Consider the following 20653-nt stretch of genomic DNA (forward strand, 5'->3'; position numbering starts at 1 on the left):
CTAAATGGCATCAACGGCATTTGAGGGTTAAATTTCAGTAAACCCCTATGTTTCAATTTATGTACATACCGGTTTTGAGTAACTAACAAAAAATGAAGTTAGGTTTTCCATTCGAGCTCCCAGGCGAGTTCGCTGAAATGTCGATTCGGTACAAAAAAGTGGAAATTGTGATAGAAGTTAACATTTATGGCACTAATTAAAGTCGAATTGGGAAAAATATATTGACAACTCTCGCTCGAGCGTAATGCCAATAAATAACTTTTTCATGAAATCAAGATCGATTTCGAAAACAAATTTTTGCATGCTGTGAAACACGTCTAAGAATCGGAGCGGTTGAAATTCTCGGCTTGCGGGAATCAATTTTCAATAAAAAATGTATTAACCAAAACGTTGCTTTTTTATGAGTGTAATCTCAAATATATTTATGTTCTTAGCATTTACAATCATGTAAAAAAAATGACAAAAAAATTAAAATTTCTCAAGTGCTGTCTGTACTGCATCTTACAGTACCATTATTGAGAAGAGAACCATATGTTTAGTTCTTTCGGTGAAGAGTAGGTTTGGAATTTCGTGCTCCCGCATCGGAGCAGGTACGTTGCAATTATTTATAATTATGAATGTCGTGTTTACATAATTCCAAACTTCCGAAGTGTTGTGTTATTGTACAGTAGAAGTCTGGTACCTAAGCAAAAATATTTCTGCTGCACAATTAATGTGAACCTGTGATGTCTAAAATTCTGTAGGTATTTTGCGAGTCTTGTAAGACATGGCCGTTGAATTGATGATAAATTGTTGATGATGGTTAGGTATTAGTTATTAGTTGTTGCACTTTGTTGTGCACTACTGTTGTGCACTTTGTTTTCCATGCCATTTAGTCTAAACACCTTTTCGAAGTCAAAAATAACAACTAGGCCTAGCAGGCCCGCCTAGGCCTAGTGATATCCTGGATTAATACCTAGAAGGAAACCATTCCCTCAGAGTTTTACCCTGATTATTCTCAATCTGTGAATTGATGAAAAGCCATTAGATTTGTAGGCTAGCTATCTCATCAATTTTAAGGCCATTTTGGCTGCTTTGCCATTCCCTGCAAGCATACCTAGGTAGTGACAAAGCAGAGAGTTTTTTAGACTCTCCCTCAAGTTCACTTTTGAGTCCTATAAGTAAACCAGTAAAGTATCATGGATACCACTCATACCAGCATTAGCATACTAAAGAAATTGGCTTAAATCTTGAGTAAATGAGGAAATTAAAAATGAACTGATTCTAAAAAAGCTCTGGTTTGCCACTATGCAGGCTGCAAGCGAGATGATACCATCAAATTACCATTTGCCACCATCCATGGCAAAGCAGAGTTTTTTTTAGACTCTTCCTCAAGGTTAATTAGAGTCCTAGTCTAGTACAAGCTGCATAGTGGCAAACCAGTGATTTTTAGAATCAGTGCATTTTTAATTTTCTCATTTACCCAAGATTTAAGCCATTAAAGCCAATATCTCATGTATGATGATGCTGGTATTCAGAGTGGAAATCTAAGATTAGAGGTTCACTTAAAAAAAAGCGTTCCGCCTTGAAAAAAAACGTTCCAGGCAAGTGGCAACTAGAAACAGGTTTGCAGGTCGTCAGAAATCGGCCTTGGCACGAACGTTACGTCAGGCAACACAGAGAACTTCCCAATATTGTTAATTGTGCGCGTCACTCACGGATAAGCAAGAGGAATCTACTGAAAGACACGTTATGCTCAGTAGAACACGTTGTGCTCAGTAGAAGTTACAAGGTCGCTACTGACACCAGTAGAAACTCATCACTCACTGACCACAGTCACCCATGCGCAAGGAAGATCTTGGATAGGTTGCTTAAGCTTTGCGCCCCACATGAACGTTTCCGAGGTCGCCGGTAGAGACGCGTCACTCCGGTGAGCAAAGGATATCTTGAGGAGGCCTCACAACGTTGCAGCCGGTAAAGGATGTACTCTTGATTCTGAAAAAAGTTCCATTAGATCTTGCCGATATACTTGAATGCAAAAGTCGCCTATATACGAGTTGATTAACCCATTAATGACGAGAATTATTTTCTGAATTTTTTTTCGGTTCCTTGTGAGAATATTATCATTTGTGATGGTAATAAGCAAAAAGTATGTTCATATATTTATTTTTCGTTGTATGTGAAAAATTATAGCTTGGTTCCATCTGGAACCGCTCGGCATTAACATAACGTTTCTTCAAACAACACTTTTTCCGATAGTAAATCAAGCAAGGTTGTTCATAATGGATAATACGTAATAGTATACGTATTCATAATGGACAATACTGATGATAAACCAATCATGGCAGAATACAATTCAATTTTTAGCATAGAATGCTTCCATTCAGAAGTGTGCTGGACGTTCCAGATTTTTGGGTCCTGCTTTCCAAATTGCTATGTTTACCAGTTAATATATTACCCCTCTGGATTTCCACACTGCTGGTATTCATGATGATGAAATACCAGCATGACTTGATGCTGGTATTTCTGGTCTACTTATAGGACTTGAAGGAGAGTCTAAAAAACTCTCTGCTTTGCCACTATGTCAACAAGTAGGAGCATCAAAGTATAATGGGTACCACATATACCAGCATTAACATACCTATGATATTGGTTTAAATCATGTGTAAAGGAGAAAATTAAAAATTATCTGATTCTAAAAAAATTTTGGGTTTGTCACTAGTTGACTAGGTAGGCCTAGTACCTAACTATGTGGCAAGTGGCATCGATGTCACATTTGTATTGTGTTAGGTATCTTTAATTCAAAATATCATGACCATCGACCATGCTTTCATTCAAATTTTTTTTTGCATTTTTGACAAATTTCACCTCTGTTAACAAAATGGAATTCTATAGCCTAAGTGATGGTTATATATAATTTTTAATAATTTGATCCACCTTGGTTGGTTTTCTGGCATTAAAAATTCAGTTAGGGTAAAACCGTAAACGCGGTAGGGTAAACGCGGTATATTCCGACACATTAAGGACGCATTGAGAAATGAAAAACTATAAAAAAAACGTATGCGTTACGTAAGTTCTGTTGCCTTAGTGGCATGCATTGTCTCTCTTTGCATCTCAATATTTTCCCACTAGATGGCCAAGACCTAGTGTTTTGGCAGTATTTTGACGCGTAAATGTATGACGTCACCATTTCAACCATCAACAAACGCATGGAACTAAAACAAAGCTTAATATAAAGAAAAAGCTGGAGAGGTGACGGAATTACCCACAATGTCGGAATATACCGCGTATCTATATTCCGTCATCGTGGGTAATTCTGTCACCTCTCTAGTTTGTCCTTTATATTAAGCTTTGTTTTAGTTCCATGCGTTCGTTGATGGTTGAAATGGTGACGTCATACATTTGCGTGTCCAACTACTGCCAAAACACTAGGTCTTGGCCATCTAGCGGGAAAATATTGAGATCCAAAGAGACAATGCACGCTACCCAGTGAGATCATCGAAAAATGTGTCAAATTTGACAGTTGACGTTGCTCTACCAAATAGTGAATAACTATTTGTATAGGAAGAATATTATGGTTTGAGACTTTTAAATACATCTGTGAATATATTAGGAATCCTTTAAGTATACTTGTATTCGCTGATTTCAAGTGGTAAATAAATTAATAGATGATTAAGTTGAGAAATGGATTTAGACACATGAAAACTAATTCCATCACAACTTGAATTGGAAACACACAGATCGTTCCTAGCTTTGTACAAAAATTAAAATTTGCTTAATTAAAAGCTTAATAGTTGTTAATTAAAAGCATAATTAAGTAGTGTTCAATATTCATTAGTGTTCTAATTCAAAGCCGTGTTGTATTCCAATACAGCTCCCACAGCGAACGGAATTTGAACACGTGGATGACGGCATTACGTATCAGTAGAATTTGAAGCGCGGACCTTTGGACGGAATACGCCTCACCACGTGCCGAATATTATTGCCACACACAGTGACGGAATATATGGATTTGGTAGGTTTGCATTCTAAAGGCTTTTAAATAAATATGGCAACATTTTGTGACGTTTCGTTGTTTGCTGACACGTAGTGCGGTGTTTTGAGAGTAACAAAGCAAACAGAACTTGAGTAACGCATACGGTTATTTTTTTTTGTAGTTTTTCATTTCTCGATGCGTCCTTAATGTGACGGAATATACCGCGTTTACCCTAAGATAGAAAGAAAGAAAAATTATTAGGAAATAGGCTAATGTTGCACTTAGATAAAAGAAAGTTGCAAGTTGCAACACTTGGATTTCAATTAAACTAAATAATAAATATTAACTCATAATCATAGACAATTTGTCACTAGGTTGAACCATTGAACACAACAAATTAACCTTGATGAAGTAATGACAATCAACAAATCATTATTGTTTGTTATTATTATTATTTACCTTGCTACCAATAAGATAAGAGTTCAACACAATGCACACTGCAGGATTGAAATTTTCCTACTCGTTTCTGAAATCTTGCAGCTCCAATGTGAGAAATTTTTAATACAATTGGAATCATGTGGCCAGATCATGCATTTATGTTGCCAATTAGATGGGAGGTATTGAGGTAATATCATTGTGGAAGTTGAAAATTTTATGGAGTGACATGTTTGCTAAGTTGCAAACCGTGATTTTTCAATCTAACATAAATTCATAGTTCATGACATTTGAGCCACAAGATTTCGTATCTACCTACTGAAATTCTATGATAAGTATTATAGCTGGGATATTTCAGAAAAAAATTAGGACTTTTTCCAGCCCCGAACTACCTGACCTCAATTCACAATTCTGTTGTTCACAACTTGAATTCTTCTGCTTTTATCAGACTCCAAAAGATCTTGATATAATAATTGTCAAGGATACGAAAACTGATTTACTCTTAATTATTTTATTTATTTCACTCAAATTTTAAAGCTTCCCAAAAGTTGACCATCAAATTTATTATTGTCATTTGCAACATTAAAATTTTGCCATCGTGAAAATTGATTTTGACTGGAAACAAGAGCTATGGATGGTAAATTAGCTACAAAAACGTGCTGCACTAATAAATTTAGAGCAAACAAAAAATATTAAGCTATCCAAATATATAACATAATTTTGAATCTACAAACTCCAAGTGCAAAACAAATTGAATCCCACATCTGGCAATCTCTTTGTTTGCAGTCACAATGAACTACCTATAATAATTGTTTAAACAGTGTTAACAATGCATTCATTTCAAGTTGATCAACATTTGCACAATTTCTGATGGTTTTGAATAATTTTTGACTTTTAACCCTTTAGCGGGCAAGCATTGAAATATCCGGAAATTAAAATTTCAGAAACAATTTCAAGAAAGTAAGAAGTATTGTACAATATATTTATTTCTATGAATTTTTGCAAATTTTGCCTATTCAAGGTTTAAATCACACTTGAAGAATTCAATAAATGCGATCAGTACACAAAATTTTTCTTTATAATTAAAATTCAGTTTATGCAAATGAAAAATTAGAAACATAAAAATTTAATGTAATTAAATTTAATCAAGTTGCCGAAATAAATAAATATAAATATTGATATTTCCACCTTTTGAAGAAAATGCGGAAAGAGCATCAATTCCATTGTCCAAGTCAAAACCTTCATTTAAATGCTCATATTTCAATTGGTGGACTTTGCAGCTGGTGATGCTATAGATAGAATGATGGTCAGATAATTAGTGATTGACTGAGGCATTATAAGGATGCCTCAAAAACAAACAGGAAGCCGTGGTGATGCTTTTTGTGACGCGATTTCAAGTGATCATATATGGTAACTCACCCGTCAAAGGGTTAAATAATGAATTAAATTTTTTTCTTACCACTTTCAATGATCTCACTCTTAGAACTAAATATTTTAAATTAATCTATTTTGTTCAAATACTCATTCCATTTAATATAAAAGTATATTTTTCACTATCATATTCATGGAACAGTTTTGAAATAAAATAATAGGGACATTTTCATTCCTATGAATATTTGGGATCCATAAATTACCTACTGAATCCCTTAATTGTCATTTAATTTGTAATCAATGGACAACAATGGAATTGTTCTTTGAGTGATTGGTTGATGTAATTGCATCAAATGTTGGGCATTTAAATTACAATTGTGAATTACCTTATGTCATGTTTACTCCTAAAGGTGCTGTTCCTATAAATTGTGAAATATACTAAAATTCTAACTTTATTCCAACAAAGCTGTCGAACCCAACCAAGCAACAAGTACCTTCAAATTTGTCATTCTTCTACCATTCATTGGTCAATATAACCTCAACAAACGTTAGGCATAAAAATTGAATTGAATATCAAATAACCTCATGTCATGTTTACTTGTCCATGTGCTATTTTTATAAATTGTGAAACCATTTTCATAAGGTTTCTGGTATTCATAAATGATCATTAATTTTTGAATTATATTTATAAAAATTATCAATTTTGTTGAAAAAATTATCAATCAAATTATGAATTCTAAAAACTTTTATAATTTTTTTTTGGGATTTGAATTCTGAAAGTCACTGCTAGATAACTTTAATACCACCATGTAACACATGCCTAAGTTCTCAAAATCCTGCCTTTCTCATTTATAAAAGCAATTTACACCTATAAACAATGAACATTTTCTAAAAGATCTGACACATTCAAAAACTCACAAATGGAAGACATAATTATTGGTGAGCCCAAAATTTTCAGTGTCATATAAAGTGAATTTGGTAAGAATACAGATAAAAATGTGCAATACAATTTGTGTAAGGACAAGTAAAAAGGGGTAGTTAAACTTTCAAATGAATAACTAGTATAGATAATTGAGAATTGACATGGAGATCCACATGCAGTTGGTAAATTGCACGACATCAAACCAACAGCAGCCTTTCACAAGGTATGAGCTCAGTGTACACCATGGCATAGCAGTGGGAGGTGTAATGTGGCAGGCCTTCCGATTCATTTTGTTTTATAAACATGAGAATATATTACCTATCCAGAATTCCATGCTGCCTCCAACAAACTAGCCAATTTCAGTGTGAAGAATAAAATGTTTTGTGTGTTTACACATTACATGAATTGTATTGTGCAAGACTGAAAACAACCCATGCCAATATGAGGTTGAGAATAAACCACCTGTTATAAATTTATTTATTAGGTGCTCAAACTTGTTCTGCAGTCAATAATTAGTCATTCAGGGCATACTATAATGTAATGAAATAAAAAAATGACTACCTTTTAAATTATAAATTATCACAAAATAAAACTGCTCATTTTGCTTAAAATGAGTTCATTTTAAGCAAGTTTTACTTACTTAAAATATGCTTTGGGCAATGTGTGTGGAATATATCTACTTTCCAACCCTTAACTCCTATCTGATTGTAATTGCAGTGAACAATCAAGCTGTGACATTCCCAAGTTATTTGAAAAATATCAGATTGTAGCTGTAAGATTTCAGTAAGAAGTAAGAACTAGCCAATATTGTTTTGAACATATTTAGATGTACCTTTTGCAATCTTAAGTTTGAGGCCCCTGACACTCTAGAAACCTATGTGGGCAAAAGTCGTAGGAGATGGAGACATTAGATGGGGAGATGGGGACACTTGCAAATGCACAATGAACCTAATTGACATAATGCTAAGAAAATTGACATTTTACTGGAAGAAAACTGATATGTTGAGTGGAGACTGGTGATTAACATAGGTCAAAGTTAGCTTTTTTCTTGAACCTAATCACCTCAGGTTTTAATGTTGTGCTTCAACCTCATGTCCAATGATGTTGAATTTATGTCCTCCATATTATTTACGAATTTATGTTCTCCATTCTGTTGAGTATTCTTTTATGCCTTCCATCTTGCATACTCTGCAAGATTATAAGTTCCTGGATTCTCTGTTATCTTTTTATTAGCCTACTGTGAGTTCCTCAGTTCATGACAACTGTTAAGTAATTGCCAAATGCCAGCGGCTTTGATGAATGGATGACAGAAAATTTTGAATGATTCCGGATTATACCTTGGAACCAGTGAAGCAAACTTGAAGTACATTGTAATTTAGTTTAAAATGGATGCATTTTCTGTTTATTTTTAAAGGCATGTGTAAATTTTTTTAGTCCACGTTACCCCCCGTGCTACCTAGAGTTGCCTGGGTCGTGGTTGTGGACAAAAGTAATTGAGGTTTTGCACATCTGGTTTGGATTTCCCAAAACAAGTGCATGCCTCAACAATGAATTCATAAGCTTGTTATATCAATGAGTTGGGGAATCAATGCTCATCATTTTACCTGACTTTTCATTTTTATTTCAGTTGGCAAGATGCAGATCTTTGTGAAAACTCTCACTGGGAAGACAATTACGTTGGAAGTTGAAGCTTCTGACTCAATTGAAAATGTTAAATCTAAAATTCAAGACAAAGAGGGCATTCCTCCTGACCAACAGAGATTAATCTTTGCTGGCAAGCAGCTTGAAGATGGCCGGTGAGTTCAGATATCACTGCATTGTTAGAGTATATTATATTATCTCTGCAATGAAATTGAATAGTCATTATTAAGAATTTTCACTTGAATAATTTACGAATTATTGTGCATGGAGAATTCATAAATTTCATTGAGCTGGTCCCGTGTAGATTTTGTCTTGTCTATTGGTGCTTGTGCTTTGCACTACACTCATGTTGTGATCACAAATGAAAAATCCTTGCTCAATTTGGTTTTTATTCACTTGCTATTAGCTATACTTTCAGTGAACGTAACTCACAAGATGTATTCTCCCACCTTCCAGTACTTTGAGCGATTATAACATTCAGAAGGAGTCAACGTTACATCTCGTGCTGCGCCTGCGTGGTGGCGCCAAGAAGCGCAAGAAGAAGAATTACACTACGCCTAAGAAGATCAAGCACAAGCACAAGAAGGTCAAGCTGCCTGTTCTCAAATATTACAAGGTACGCTGTATTTTGTCAGTCTAGCTACCATATCTTTCGTGCTAGGTCACCTAGTCCCCACTGGTCACTTGTTCATCGGCATATGAAACGTATTCATGTGGATTGGTTAATTTTAATGTTTTGCACTATTAACCCACTGCCATAAAATGTCACTGATATAAGACGCTATCATCTGCTAGCAGCGCCTGTTTTTTTCTTTCTCCGTGATAGCGATGGTGTCAACTATCAGTAAATTTTGAAATGACCTGCTCTGCTTCATTCTTTAATATGTATTTATTTCGTTCATTCCCCGTACAGGTGGACGATAACGGCAAGATCACGCGTCAACGTCGTGAGTGCCCAGGCGAAGATTGTGGTGCTGGTGTCTTCATGGCCAACATGTTTGACCGCCAGTACTGCGGCCGTTGCCACCTCACTTATGTCTTTAATAAGCCCGAGTAAAGGTGACGCTCCGTGATAGTGCCTCATTTTCTTGAATCCTTTAACAAAATGGTAGCGAACATGTCTCGACTGCATAGTCCCTTTTTGTTGAAAATTCAAAATTATCGATGCAAATGTTGAGGAAACTCGAGGGTGTGAGGCAATTTGCCCCAGCATTTTTTCGATCGCGTATTTGTAGAGAGGCTTCAGAGTTCGCACATCATCCGCGTGACACCAGGTGCCCGCAGCGAATTACGAATACTACTTAACAAACGTGAATTTGTAGAAAGTTTGAATACTTGATCAAGTAAATTTACAGTTGGAGCTAAGAAGGCCGGGTGGCGCTGTGGAAAATCGTTGCCAGACTATTGAGAGATAGTTATGAATCATGAGGTAAAAAATACAACTCTGTACTCACTGCACTGAGTGACAGCGCATTTTCTCGTCGACGAAAACGTGAAATCACTGGCGAACATGGCATACTAGCGCCTTTTTTTCCATAAATGAGAAAATGCGCTAAAAACTTGCCTGGGGAATCGTCCAATCGTACGCGTACTCTAATTAGGGGGCGTTGAAGAGAAACTGCAATATGCATCTGCTGTACAGCTTTATTCAAGATCTTTCTTTAGTGTGGAGGAATTATTTACAAAATTGTAACACAATATGTATGCAAATCTGCATGTGACCCATCTGACTCGACACATGCAAGGAACTAATGTAGTTCTCACGTAGTTGTACAAAATAAAGTGACTAGTAACGTAATGGGAAATTCCTACGTCTTCAGAAACGTTTTCAGATAATTTGCTGCGAGATGCAGAGCTCAAGTTATTAAATCAAACGTAATTTAGCCTGACCGCGCTTAACAGATTATACAACGTTAACTGTTGTCTTTCAATGATGGACTAGCACAGATCTGGTCAACCTATATTAAGGAATTTCAGTTGGTCATTCGGATAGCGCACCAGAATAGCCTCTATCCCATAACATGCATATTCGTTCATTCGTACATGGCGAAGCGAAGTGCCCTGAGAACGAACCACGTCATCTATGTATATTAATGAGGTCTACGAACGCTAGATAAAGTGATGGCACCATGTGACGGCCATTCGTGCGAAAAAAAATATTTACACGACAGTGAGCTATGAAGAATTTCGATCAAAACGCTACAAAGCCACATATGGATGAACTACAAGAAAAAGTATCATTTGCTTAATAATATTAATTATAGAGTTCCTAGAGAAGCTTAGAGTTTCACTAAGGCTAAACTGAAATTCGTATCTTATTTTGTATTGAACTAGCGCAACGCTAACGTATATAATAAACATTGGCACGCAGACCGACAGTGGAATAGTGGCTTGGACACGCAGGCGTTATCTCAAGCACCTTTTGAAAGCAGCTCAACACGGAATCATATTGGTGAAAATAAACAGTAAACGGTAGGCCGAAGACAATTTCACGTGTTATTGACATGGAAATATCTAAGCTGAAGCCTCTGGAATGAGTTATTAACATTAGTTCGCGAATTTCTTTTCAGAGACTATACATCACTTGAGTGTAACAATTCATCAGATAATGTCTAGCACCTGGTCATCGTATGAATAACTTGTTAGGTTTGCCTCGATGACGCTCTATCAATGTCGCTTGCACTGAAGCTAACTAACCTCTTGTCGAGTTAAGTTGTGTATTGAGATGAGACATCTCAAGTCACAAGGACTACGCCTATTTAGTTTTTTTACGGCAATGAACCAAGAACGTCCAAACAATCAGAATGGACAAAAAACTGAACCTTGACCAAATATCAATGACAATAACTGTCAAATGGCTTCAAGTCTTTGTGCACAAATAATACCTTATATAAAAGACATACGACATGAACGTCCAGACTAAAATGCGACAAAATTTGTCATTGTGCGACAACATCTCAATTTATAATATCGAAAAGCTGCTCTCTCTGCAGGCGTCATGGTTCCATAAAACGGCCAGTCACAGAACACTTCTTGCTCGGCACAAAAATACTGTTGATGGCATTCGCCTTAAGCTAATGTGACAACTAACAAGACGAATCTGAACTTAAAAAAGCTGCATTTGAGCTTTTAATAAATTTCGATTGAAAGCTCAATACAAACTCATTAATGTAAGTCACCTATCAGTGTAAGGGATTGCGATTAAATAATTAAGATGAGAAAGTTATAACGAATTGATTGCCCTGCCTGAAAATTTTTAGCCTAGCTGGATAAGAGAAATATCATGGCATGAGCACACAAGTTCAGTCTAAACAACAATAACCAAATATTAGAAAATTGCAAATGGAACGGATAAGGGCATAGATTTCTCATTTATACGACAGAAGTCTCGGAAATAATATACGTCAAATCACCGAGCTGACGGAGTTGTAATATGTGCAACGGTAAATTATCTCCTCCTACTATCAACAAAAAGAAGAGACGTAAAAACAATGAACAACTGTGCATACTCGTCAGAAGTCGAATGGGACGGATACAATTTTGATGATTGAGTGCATTCGATGTGTGCAAGCTATGCGACAAAATATTGGAAGATGAAATAAAAAATTTCAATGCTCCGTTCATTACTGAAAGTTCAATTAATCAATTATTCTTAATCTTGATAGTTAAGTACAACATTCCGTTGTAAGTGGCTACACTTTGGCCACTTTATCTTCGGGATGAAAATTACGTTGAATCATTACCTCCAAGCTACAGGAAACTTAAGAAAGATCAATGACGTGCAATAAGCAAGTCGCTACACATGAGGTCCTCGCAGACATTCCATGAGGCGACAGCAACACGTGGCGGCATAATTCGACTCAGGTACAAAGCTGAGGCAAGACCCAGCAGCTGCCATCACCAGCAGCCACCAATGCACCTCTAAAGTAATCTTAGCTTATCGTTCCTTACACATTACACGTCCTGGAATGAACAGCTATCACTTATTCGAATCTGACATCAGAAGAACCATTTCACAGCTAAATGATTGAGTGCACACAAGTGAGGGACATTGACCGTGCCAAGTTTCTCCAGTAAAAATAATGTTAAGATGGATAAAAAAATCGTAAAAAAATCGGGCTAACCCGTTAACAAGAAACGAGATTCTGCGGTCACCTAAGCTATTGTGTCAAATCAATAAGACCACATAACATTACATTATTGTTCATCAGTTGCTTTCAGGGATTCTACCCAGTCTCTAGAATGCATTACCGAGATTGCAGCCTGGATTTCCAATATTTCTTTCTTTAGTGTAAAGAAATCATGTCGTTGAAGCTGCCTCCAACAAATGGGATATGTAATGACTTGGTAATGGAATTATAACATGAAAAAATGAGTATTCAAAGTATTTATTTTCTAAATAATGACATTATTGTTTAATCAACTCGAGCTGAAATAACTGGCTTTAGGCTCCATTTACTGGAATATAACTCCACCGAGAGTTTTCACGACGCAGTATAAAATGAAAATAACAGGTTAAATTAGGAAAAAAAGTTTTAAAAATAAATGGCAGTTTTTCTCGGCCAGAAGTTCTCCGAAGAAACTGCAATTCATGAATCTTGAATCAGACCATGACGTAGTCTTCCTTGCCTTGAAAGAGGAAAGGAAACTGGTCGATCATTGTCTGTACGATGTCTTCTATGTGTGGTCTGAGGCTTTCAAACTCTACTATGTCTGTGAACTGGAGCGTGTGGAACAGAGTTGGCCACCAACAGATGGCGAGATTTTTGCTGTCCATGGAGTTGAGTTTACTGTGCTCCGCCACTCTGCAAAAAAGATTAATCTAATATCATTTATTGTATAAACATCCCTCAATCACAATTGTAATATATTAAAAAATGACAATGAAAACTAAACAAGGAGATTCTATTACGTTCTCGGTTCACTCACGTAAAAATAAGAGCAGTATACCCAGATTTTCTTGGCAGAGCTGACAACTTCATGAAATAGGGAAATAAACTTGCCCGTCTATCTAAAACTGTTAAAATTTCACCTGACGAAATGTTGAAAGATGAACTTGATGATAAGGAAGTTGAGTGAAGGCAGTTCTGTGAGAAGCTCTTTGAGCTTGAGCAGGCGACAGCTGCGGTCTCCCTGGCCTGGAAGGGGTGAAGCTATGGAGAGAGGGCGGCGACAATGGCCAGTGTATGCGTTAGTGAAGCGTTACCATGGCAGCAACCAAAGCTCTCGTGCTCTAGCTAGCATTAATAATCAAGCAAAATGACCGGCAGTCACGGTTAATAGCGGCAACAACATCAGCATAACAACAGAAGAATTAGTTACATGAATAATTTTTGTTAGCACGTAAACTTACTTAGTTTTAAATATCATGCTGTCAACAGTTTATGATTTAGACATGATGATGTTAATATTAAATGAGATTTAATGGTCACGACAGTCAATAACTGAAATATTGCACCTATAAGCTGGGTAAATATCAGTCAGTGAGAACTCTTCAATTGTATGAATGAATTGAGTCGTGATTGGGTGTTATACGTGGGCTCATTTGGGGTGTATCCCGTGCGTGCCGGTCGAAGAAATTGAGAAAATTCAAGCAGCGAATTTCATGAAAGCAGAAACAATGCAACCTCGAGTTAGCATACTTAATTCACCACAAGCAGAAGGAAGTCAGGAAATGAACAGTGCAAAGCAATCAACTTTCTTTTAAATTGTTAAAAAGTTTTAATTAAAGGAAGCAGGAAGAATAAAATCAAGCGGAATGTGCGGAATTTTAGGCCTTCATAATTAAATATTATTCATGACCGTTAATAGATTAAAAAGATTTCCTTCTCGGACCAAAAGAGGAACAGTAGGACTGGAAATTGGTCAACGCTCTAAGTCTCTAGTTTTTGCATAAACGTAAACAGAAAATAGGGTAAAAATTTTGTTTTGTTTAAAGCTCAAGAAAAGATCGAAACAGCACAGAAATATTTATTTAGTTCATAAGTATCAATAAAGCTTAAATGAAAGTGGAAGAAAATGCCTAAGATTTTAGAGTTACACTCAAAATTATAATAGATGAGCGAGATAAGCCAGGAAAAGAAACAGAGTCAACCAATCCAGAGCGACACCTCGGGTGACCCGAAGTGAGGGAAGCTTAACTCCTTGGTATCATTTGCTCGTATAGGAAACCTTACGACTGGCTGAGGGAAGGTGGCTAAAAAAATGTACAAACTTTGCAGTTGTGGGTGAGATCAACCACGCATCTGAAGATGAATTAACGTTTATTTTCTCATTAAATGTCTTTTCAATTAAATCAACTTTTTTCGACGTCATTCGCCAGGCGAGGAGGTTTTCAGAAGAGACGTGCAGAGGAGGAAGGAAATAAGAAGGTATTGCAGTAAAATAAACAAGAGGCTTCATGGTTCTACTAAATATCTTTTCGTGAAGGTAATAAAGGAACTAGAAACTAAGCTACATAAATATTCAACGCAAGGCTTTCTGAAGCAAACTATATGCTGAGCACTAATTTTCCTGCCTCACAGCGGACCCTTTAATCTCATTTCAAATACAATAAACAATTTGATTCTTTTTGAAATAGTATAGAAGAGGGTTACTACTTACTAGCTACCCCCACATTGAGATGTATTAATTCGAACAAAAATGTGGAACGGATTTGTTAGGTCACAACGAAGAGTTTTTTCCCGTATAAATATTACTTTAATCCATCCACAGAAGAAGGCACATTCGAGTTACCTGCAATGGCGGTGAGCTGCTCCATCTTGCCAGGTGGCAGCAGCGGCGGCAGCTGCTTGAGGTAATCCTTGAGCGCCGTCGCCGCGGCGTTCACAGGCACGTCCAGGGTCGCGAAGTCTACGCTCGAGTCTGCAAGAAAAAATAGTTTTGACGTTTCGCTGCACTAATGTAACTAACTTTTACTGGTGTCTGAGAACACTAAAACGTACACGGGTACGTTATGATTCGTTAAGTCTACGCTCGAGTCTGCAAGAAATAATAGTTTTGACGTTTCGCTGCTCTAATGTAATTAACTTTTACTGGTGTTTGTAAACACTAAAACGTACATGGGTACGTTATGATTCGTTAAGTCTACGCTCGAGTCTGCAATAAAAAATTCCTTCTTAGTTTTGACGTTTCGCCGCACTAATGTAACTAACTTTTACTGGTGTCTGTATACACTAAAACGTTCATGGGTACGATAAGATTCGTTAGGTCTACGCTCGAGTCTGCAATAAAAAATTCCTTCTTAGTTTTGACGTTTCGCTGCACTAATGAAACTAACTTTTAATGGTGTCTGTATACACTAAAACGTGCATGGGTACGCTGAGATTCGTTAAGTCTACGCTCGAGTCGGCTACAAACCAATCCTTCTTAGCCAGTACGCGTTTATGCAGTTCGTTACGTTCTTAACGTAATTCAACAATAGGTGATCTGATCATTATTAAGATTAAAAAGACCACACATCAAATGAGCATTGCATGTCTATGCACTTACGTGGCTTACTTTTACCAATTGCTGTAATAAATACTAATATGAAGGCACCAAATTCATGATATAATTCAGATTTCTGTGACCTGGCCATTAATAAGATGAGTTAGGACGAATTCAAAGCACCGAGCCCTGCACACGAAATTTGTGAGCAAACGCCAGAAATGCTCGAACCTCGTAACAGTAATGAATTACCCGCAATTAAGCAATGATGCGAACAAATATATAAAGAAAGAGGAGTAACCTTCTTTATATTTGGTGCTGAGGTGTTCCACGTGAATCTTGTTGCCCGGCACTCGGTAGATGCCCTCCGAGTCGAGCCCCTCGAGTTCGATGAACTGAACGCATTTGTCCACGAAGAGCGGCACTGGATGGTCAGGGCTCTGGATGAACTCCTCCCAGTTCGCGACGGGCTTAGGGGCGCCGCCCTTGCCACCGCTCTTTGCTGATTTCTTTTTGTTCTCGCGTTCCTGTTGGTGTTGAGGCAATGTTGTATGGGAAGAAGAGATGCTTAATACATATCCATTCACTGGACTAAACATTTAAAAATTAGGCAGGCAATAACAAGAAAAAAATTTTGGTACAAGCAACTGAGCACTCTTTGTTTATGTTGGAAAGATCCTCGTCAACGCCAATAAATTCCAGTGGTATGAAACAATGGTTGCTAAGAATAATTAATATATATCTAATGTATAGCAATATTCAAAATTTATAAGAATCCACACAAATTGATATGCAATCTACAACTGACTGCCTTTGTAACGTGTAACGTAAGCAATAAGCATGAATGCAACTCAACGGAACGATAAAATATCACTTACTTTCTTCTTGGCCTTCTCCTCTTCTTTGACTCTTTTCTTCTCATCCTCTCTGATCCGAGCTTCTTCTTTGTTCCTCAGCTTTTCTTGCTGCAGATTAATTGGTGCATCAGCTTCAGTACAACTTAATGATGTTTCAAACTAATAATAAAGTTATAATTATAATGCAAACTGGGGCACCAAAACACATGCACAAATTGACAGTAGAAATATAATGAGACTTGTTTCCGAACGTAAAGTGAATTCATCTACTTGACTACCACTTGAAATGGCAAAGTTCAGGTCCATTTTCATTAAACCGAAAATAAATGTCCTGTTGCTCCTGAAATTTCGTAAGCGAGCTTCGACACGCTGACGCTATTTCTTACATTAACCTCCGCAAGACAGAAATTATTGTTAAAACTGAAATGCATTGATGCCTAATTTTGAATGTTTTAATGCCTGTGGTTGTTGTCAGTCATTGATTCCATAGTTATTACATTGTGAGGGCATCAGATTTTGAGGCATAAGATTGTGAGGGCATAAGATTGCGAGGGTATAAAATTGCGAGGGTATAAGATTGTGAGGGCATCAGATTGTGAGGGCATAAGATTGTGAGGGCATAACATTATGAGGGTATAAGATTGTGAGGACATAAGATTATGAGGGTATAAGATTGTGAGGGCACAAGATTGTGAGGGTATAAGATTGCGAGGGTATAAGATTGCGAGGGTATAAGATTGCGAGGGTATAAGATTGTGAGGGCATCAGATTGTGAGGGCATAAGATTGTGAGGGCATAAGATTGTGAGGGCATAAGATTGTGAGGGCACAAGATTATGAGGGCATAAGATTGTGAGGGCACCTTCTTGCGTGCATTCTTGTCTTGCAGCACCGACGTCTGGTTGGGGAGAGCGGGCTGGCCTCCCCCGGGGTTGGGGCTCTGCATGTCACGAGGGGACGGCATGTCCATGCTGGAGTCGTCGGGGAAGTAACTCCCACCATCTGGTCCCTCCCCACGACCTGCCCACATGGTGGGGAAGTTCACGACCTCATCTACATGATATGACCTCATGGAGGTAATGCGAGCTCAATAAATGACTTAATAAATCACAGAATTATGCTGGAAATGAAATCTAATTATAGCTCCCACTTCGCTTACTAATTACAACTTCTACTCGCCTGTATAATAATGTGATGAACGCGAGTTCCTTCAAAAATGAGTATAATGATTTACAACCAAGAATATACTAAAAATTATGGTGATAAGTAACAATGACATAGCCAGCTCAATGACGCCATGACGATCAGGTTAGGCGTGAATAAATGCAAACAATTAATCAACTCGTTCATACCTGTCTAGCCTAAACAGAGCGTCACCAGCACGAGTGAGTTCATTGAGTACACGAATGCAGGGTAGTCTCTTAATTAAAAGTCATTCATGCAATCCACGATCTAGTTCAAGAAGATTAATGGGAAATTAATTTTGTTAAGTGAAGAACGTCGAAAATTAAGGGCTATCGCGACATCGTTCGACATATTATCAACATAATAAAGACGGTAGAAGATTTACGATCCATGCGCTCAGCAACTACGACGAACAACTCTCGCCAATGTAGGAAATAAATACTGGAGATGCTAAGTGCATGCATAATCAATGATTCTCTAATGCAACTATAATATAAACTATTTTGATAAAGCTATGATCCATAATCAGTTCACTGTAGTACTTCACGAAACAATTACCAAGTAAACTACAAGCTTGCTACTAATGCACATACACTATAAAGTTACATATACCGCAAAATAACAAACATAACATTCCGTCATCAGAAAATTGCAGCGAGACTAATGCTTTTCCTTTCTTAACAATTTGGCGTGGTTAACGAAATAACTTAAGCCGGATACGGCTAACATTTCTCTCCCGAAGATATGGTTTGAGATGCAATGTTATTTAGTTGTACAAGTATTACGACAGACAATTAGTGGATTGGTGTTAGTGAATAGAATATACATAGGACGTAACTGAATGAAGCCGCTACCGTTCACTGAACACAAGGCAAGTCTTAATGGTCACTTATATAAGAGCAAGAAGATCTGAAAGAATAACAAGGAGTTGAGAATTTAAGAGCCAGCCAAAACTTAGTTATGTAGCCTCAAGTAGCAAAAAAACTAACTACATGCGTTAGCTGTGCCGTACTAAAATAATAAATGTCTACATAAAACTCGGCTTGCATCGAGGAAAAGATGAGCAAGAACTTAATCAAAAACTCAGGAAATGAGCAAATAAAATTAAATAGCCTCATGAACAATCATTTCCGACGTTGGAAGAAGGTTCATCATCTTCAATACTACAACTCTTCACAACACGCAATCTACTCGTAGATGAGAAGCAAACTACAGCACACATTAAAAAGCCCAACAGCAACAAGGATGCAACGAACTACTAAACGCTTGTAAATCGAAGTTGAAGTTGGTGTTGCCGCAGGTCCGGAAGAAGGAAGAAGTTTAATGGCGAGACAGAGACGAGTCATGCTGCCAGCCACGCCGGTCATGCAGCAGGTCGCTCAAGCAACTTACACAGCGGGGAGCTGACATCTGAGTCAGGGGTGAGCTGGAAGGGTGGTCGTGGGGAAGATACTGCCATCCCCCTCCCCATGAGGGAGGAAGGGTTGTGAGGGGAGGAAGAAGAATTAGAACGGACGGAAGGGGCAAAGGGAACCACCGGAGGACGCACAGCTACTCCTTCTCTGCCAGTCTTGCTCTTAAACTGAAAACCTTTCTTTTGAAGGCCAGCTGTGTTGGGCGGGGGCAGCAGCGGCTCGTTGGGCAGCTGGCTCTGTTCTCCATCACTCTCTTCTGAGGACTCTCCTGAGCGTGACCCTGAGGCGCCAGCGGGGCATTCTAATCTTAGTTCAGAGCATTTGCTGAGCAACGTACAAAACAAGGGCTGTTCTGTAAGAACTCGAGTACACATGGCGTCTTATGTTCATGTAGCGGCAAATTTTTCGTCAGTGATCGGTAGTTTTAGCTTGATACGCCATCAGTTAATGGCCGATGGAGCTACGAACTCAAAACTATTTATGATAATACGGCCACTTGTCTCTTCTGAACCAAATAATTCCGCAGCATCATTCATTTAACACGTTGACTACGTATTGGTACAAATGCGTACCACGAAATGTATTTCTCCAGGAGGTAGAGGTACATAATTCAGGTTGCCTAAAATCGGCCAAATCCGAGAACAAAAAAGGCCAAAAAAGGCCGATAACTCAAAATATACTAGTTTATTCGTAGGTTCCGCTATAAAAATTCCGTTGATTTTCTTTTTGCAGTATTCAAAATTTAATTAGGAAGTACCTCTATCATAAATTTTAGCCGGCCAAGGCAATTGAGAAAAACTAAATCACGGAATTTGTCCGGAAAAAATGACCGTCTGGCAACCCTGCTAAAAAAAGTACAAAAAATGAAATAATTGTACAAGATGAAGCAATCGTAGTCAACGTGTTAAAGCTCAAAGGTTGGATCAAAACTATAGCCGAGTACAAAGCAGAACGAAAACACTGAAGAGCTATTGAAGAAAGCTACCTCAGTACCTTGGTGGCTCAGAACATGCAATATATTTGAACCACCTGCTTCTGCGTGAATGTTGAAGACAACGAAAAGATAAAAATGTATTTATACCGTACATTTCCCACAAACCCGAAAACAAAAAAGATTATTTCAAAAGCTGTCGTCGCATGGAAATGCTTGAGGTACGTAAACAAAGGAGTCGTTTGTTTGTGTTCATCAATGATGAACGTAAACAAAATTTCGATCCGACACACGCGGTCTGCCATAAAACAAATTTCGCTGTATCGAGTCCGGTGACGCCTGCGGGTGAGAAAACTGGCTGCCATGTGGACGTGACACACGCATAAATAAAATTCGTGAATTTAAAGGCAAGTTACCAATATTGAGCTGAATATGTGTATTTTTGCAGTGCGAATCTGCACAGGCCGGGAAGCAAGGGGCACAGGCGTGATTTTTCATGGATTTGACATGCTCT

General features: G+C 37.7%; 2 protein-coding genes across 14 annotated transcripts in view; one reads left to right on the top strand and one right to left on the bottom strand.

Annotated features, from left to right (window-relative positions):
* Nucleotides 1-506: 506 nt before the first annotated feature.
* LOC108681047 (ubiquitin-40S ribosomal protein S27a) lies at nucleotides 507-9395 on the top strand. Its single transcript, XM_018170015.2, has 4 exons — nucleotides 507-590; nucleotides 8311-8479; nucleotides 8781-8940; nucleotides 9238-9395. Exons 2-4 carry the CDS (start codon nucleotides 8319-8321, stop codon nucleotides 9379-9381), a joined length of 465 nt encoding a protein of 154 aa, XP_018025504.1. The 5' UTR covers nucleotides 507-590; nucleotides 8311-8318; the 3' UTR covers nucleotides 9382-9395.
* A 555-nt stretch (nucleotides 9396-9950) lies between these two features.
* The window catches only part of LOC108681024 (rho GTPase-activating protein 190), a 36218-nt gene continuing 25515 nt past the window's right edge, over nucleotides 9951-20653 (bottom strand). For 11 of the 13 annotated variants that reach the window (XM_047884466.1, XM_047884469.1, XM_047884465.1 and 8 more), the window contains 7 exons: nucleotides 19186-19488; nucleotides 17471-17628; nucleotides 16631-16717; nucleotides 16054-16279; nucleotides 15060-15188; nucleotides 13357-13477; nucleotides 9951-13129 (listed from right to left, as the gene is read on the bottom strand). In XM_047884466.1, coding sequence (XP_047740422.1) covers nucleotides 12928-13129; nucleotides 13357-13477; nucleotides 15060-15188; nucleotides 16054-16279; nucleotides 16631-16717; nucleotides 17471-17628; nucleotides 19186-19488 — 1226 coding nt within the window. In that variant the 3' untranslated portion in view covers nucleotides 9951-12927. The remainder of the gene's footprint in view (nucleotides 13130-13356; nucleotides 13478-15059; nucleotides 15189-16053; nucleotides 16280-16630; nucleotides 16718-17470; nucleotides 17629-19185; nucleotides 19489-20653) is intronic. The other 2 variants (XM_047884467.1, XM_047884472.1) reach the window with 2 other exon arrangements.

The sequence above is a fragment of the Hyalella azteca genome, unplaced genomic scaffold (genome assembly GCF_000764305.2).
Source record: "Hyalella azteca isolate HAZT.00-mixed unplaced genomic scaffold, Hazt_2.0.2 contig15455, whole genome shotgun sequence".
In the NCBI taxonomy this organism is placed as follows: Eukaryota; Metazoa; Arthropoda; class Malacostraca; order Amphipoda; family Hyalellidae; genus Hyalella; species Hyalella azteca.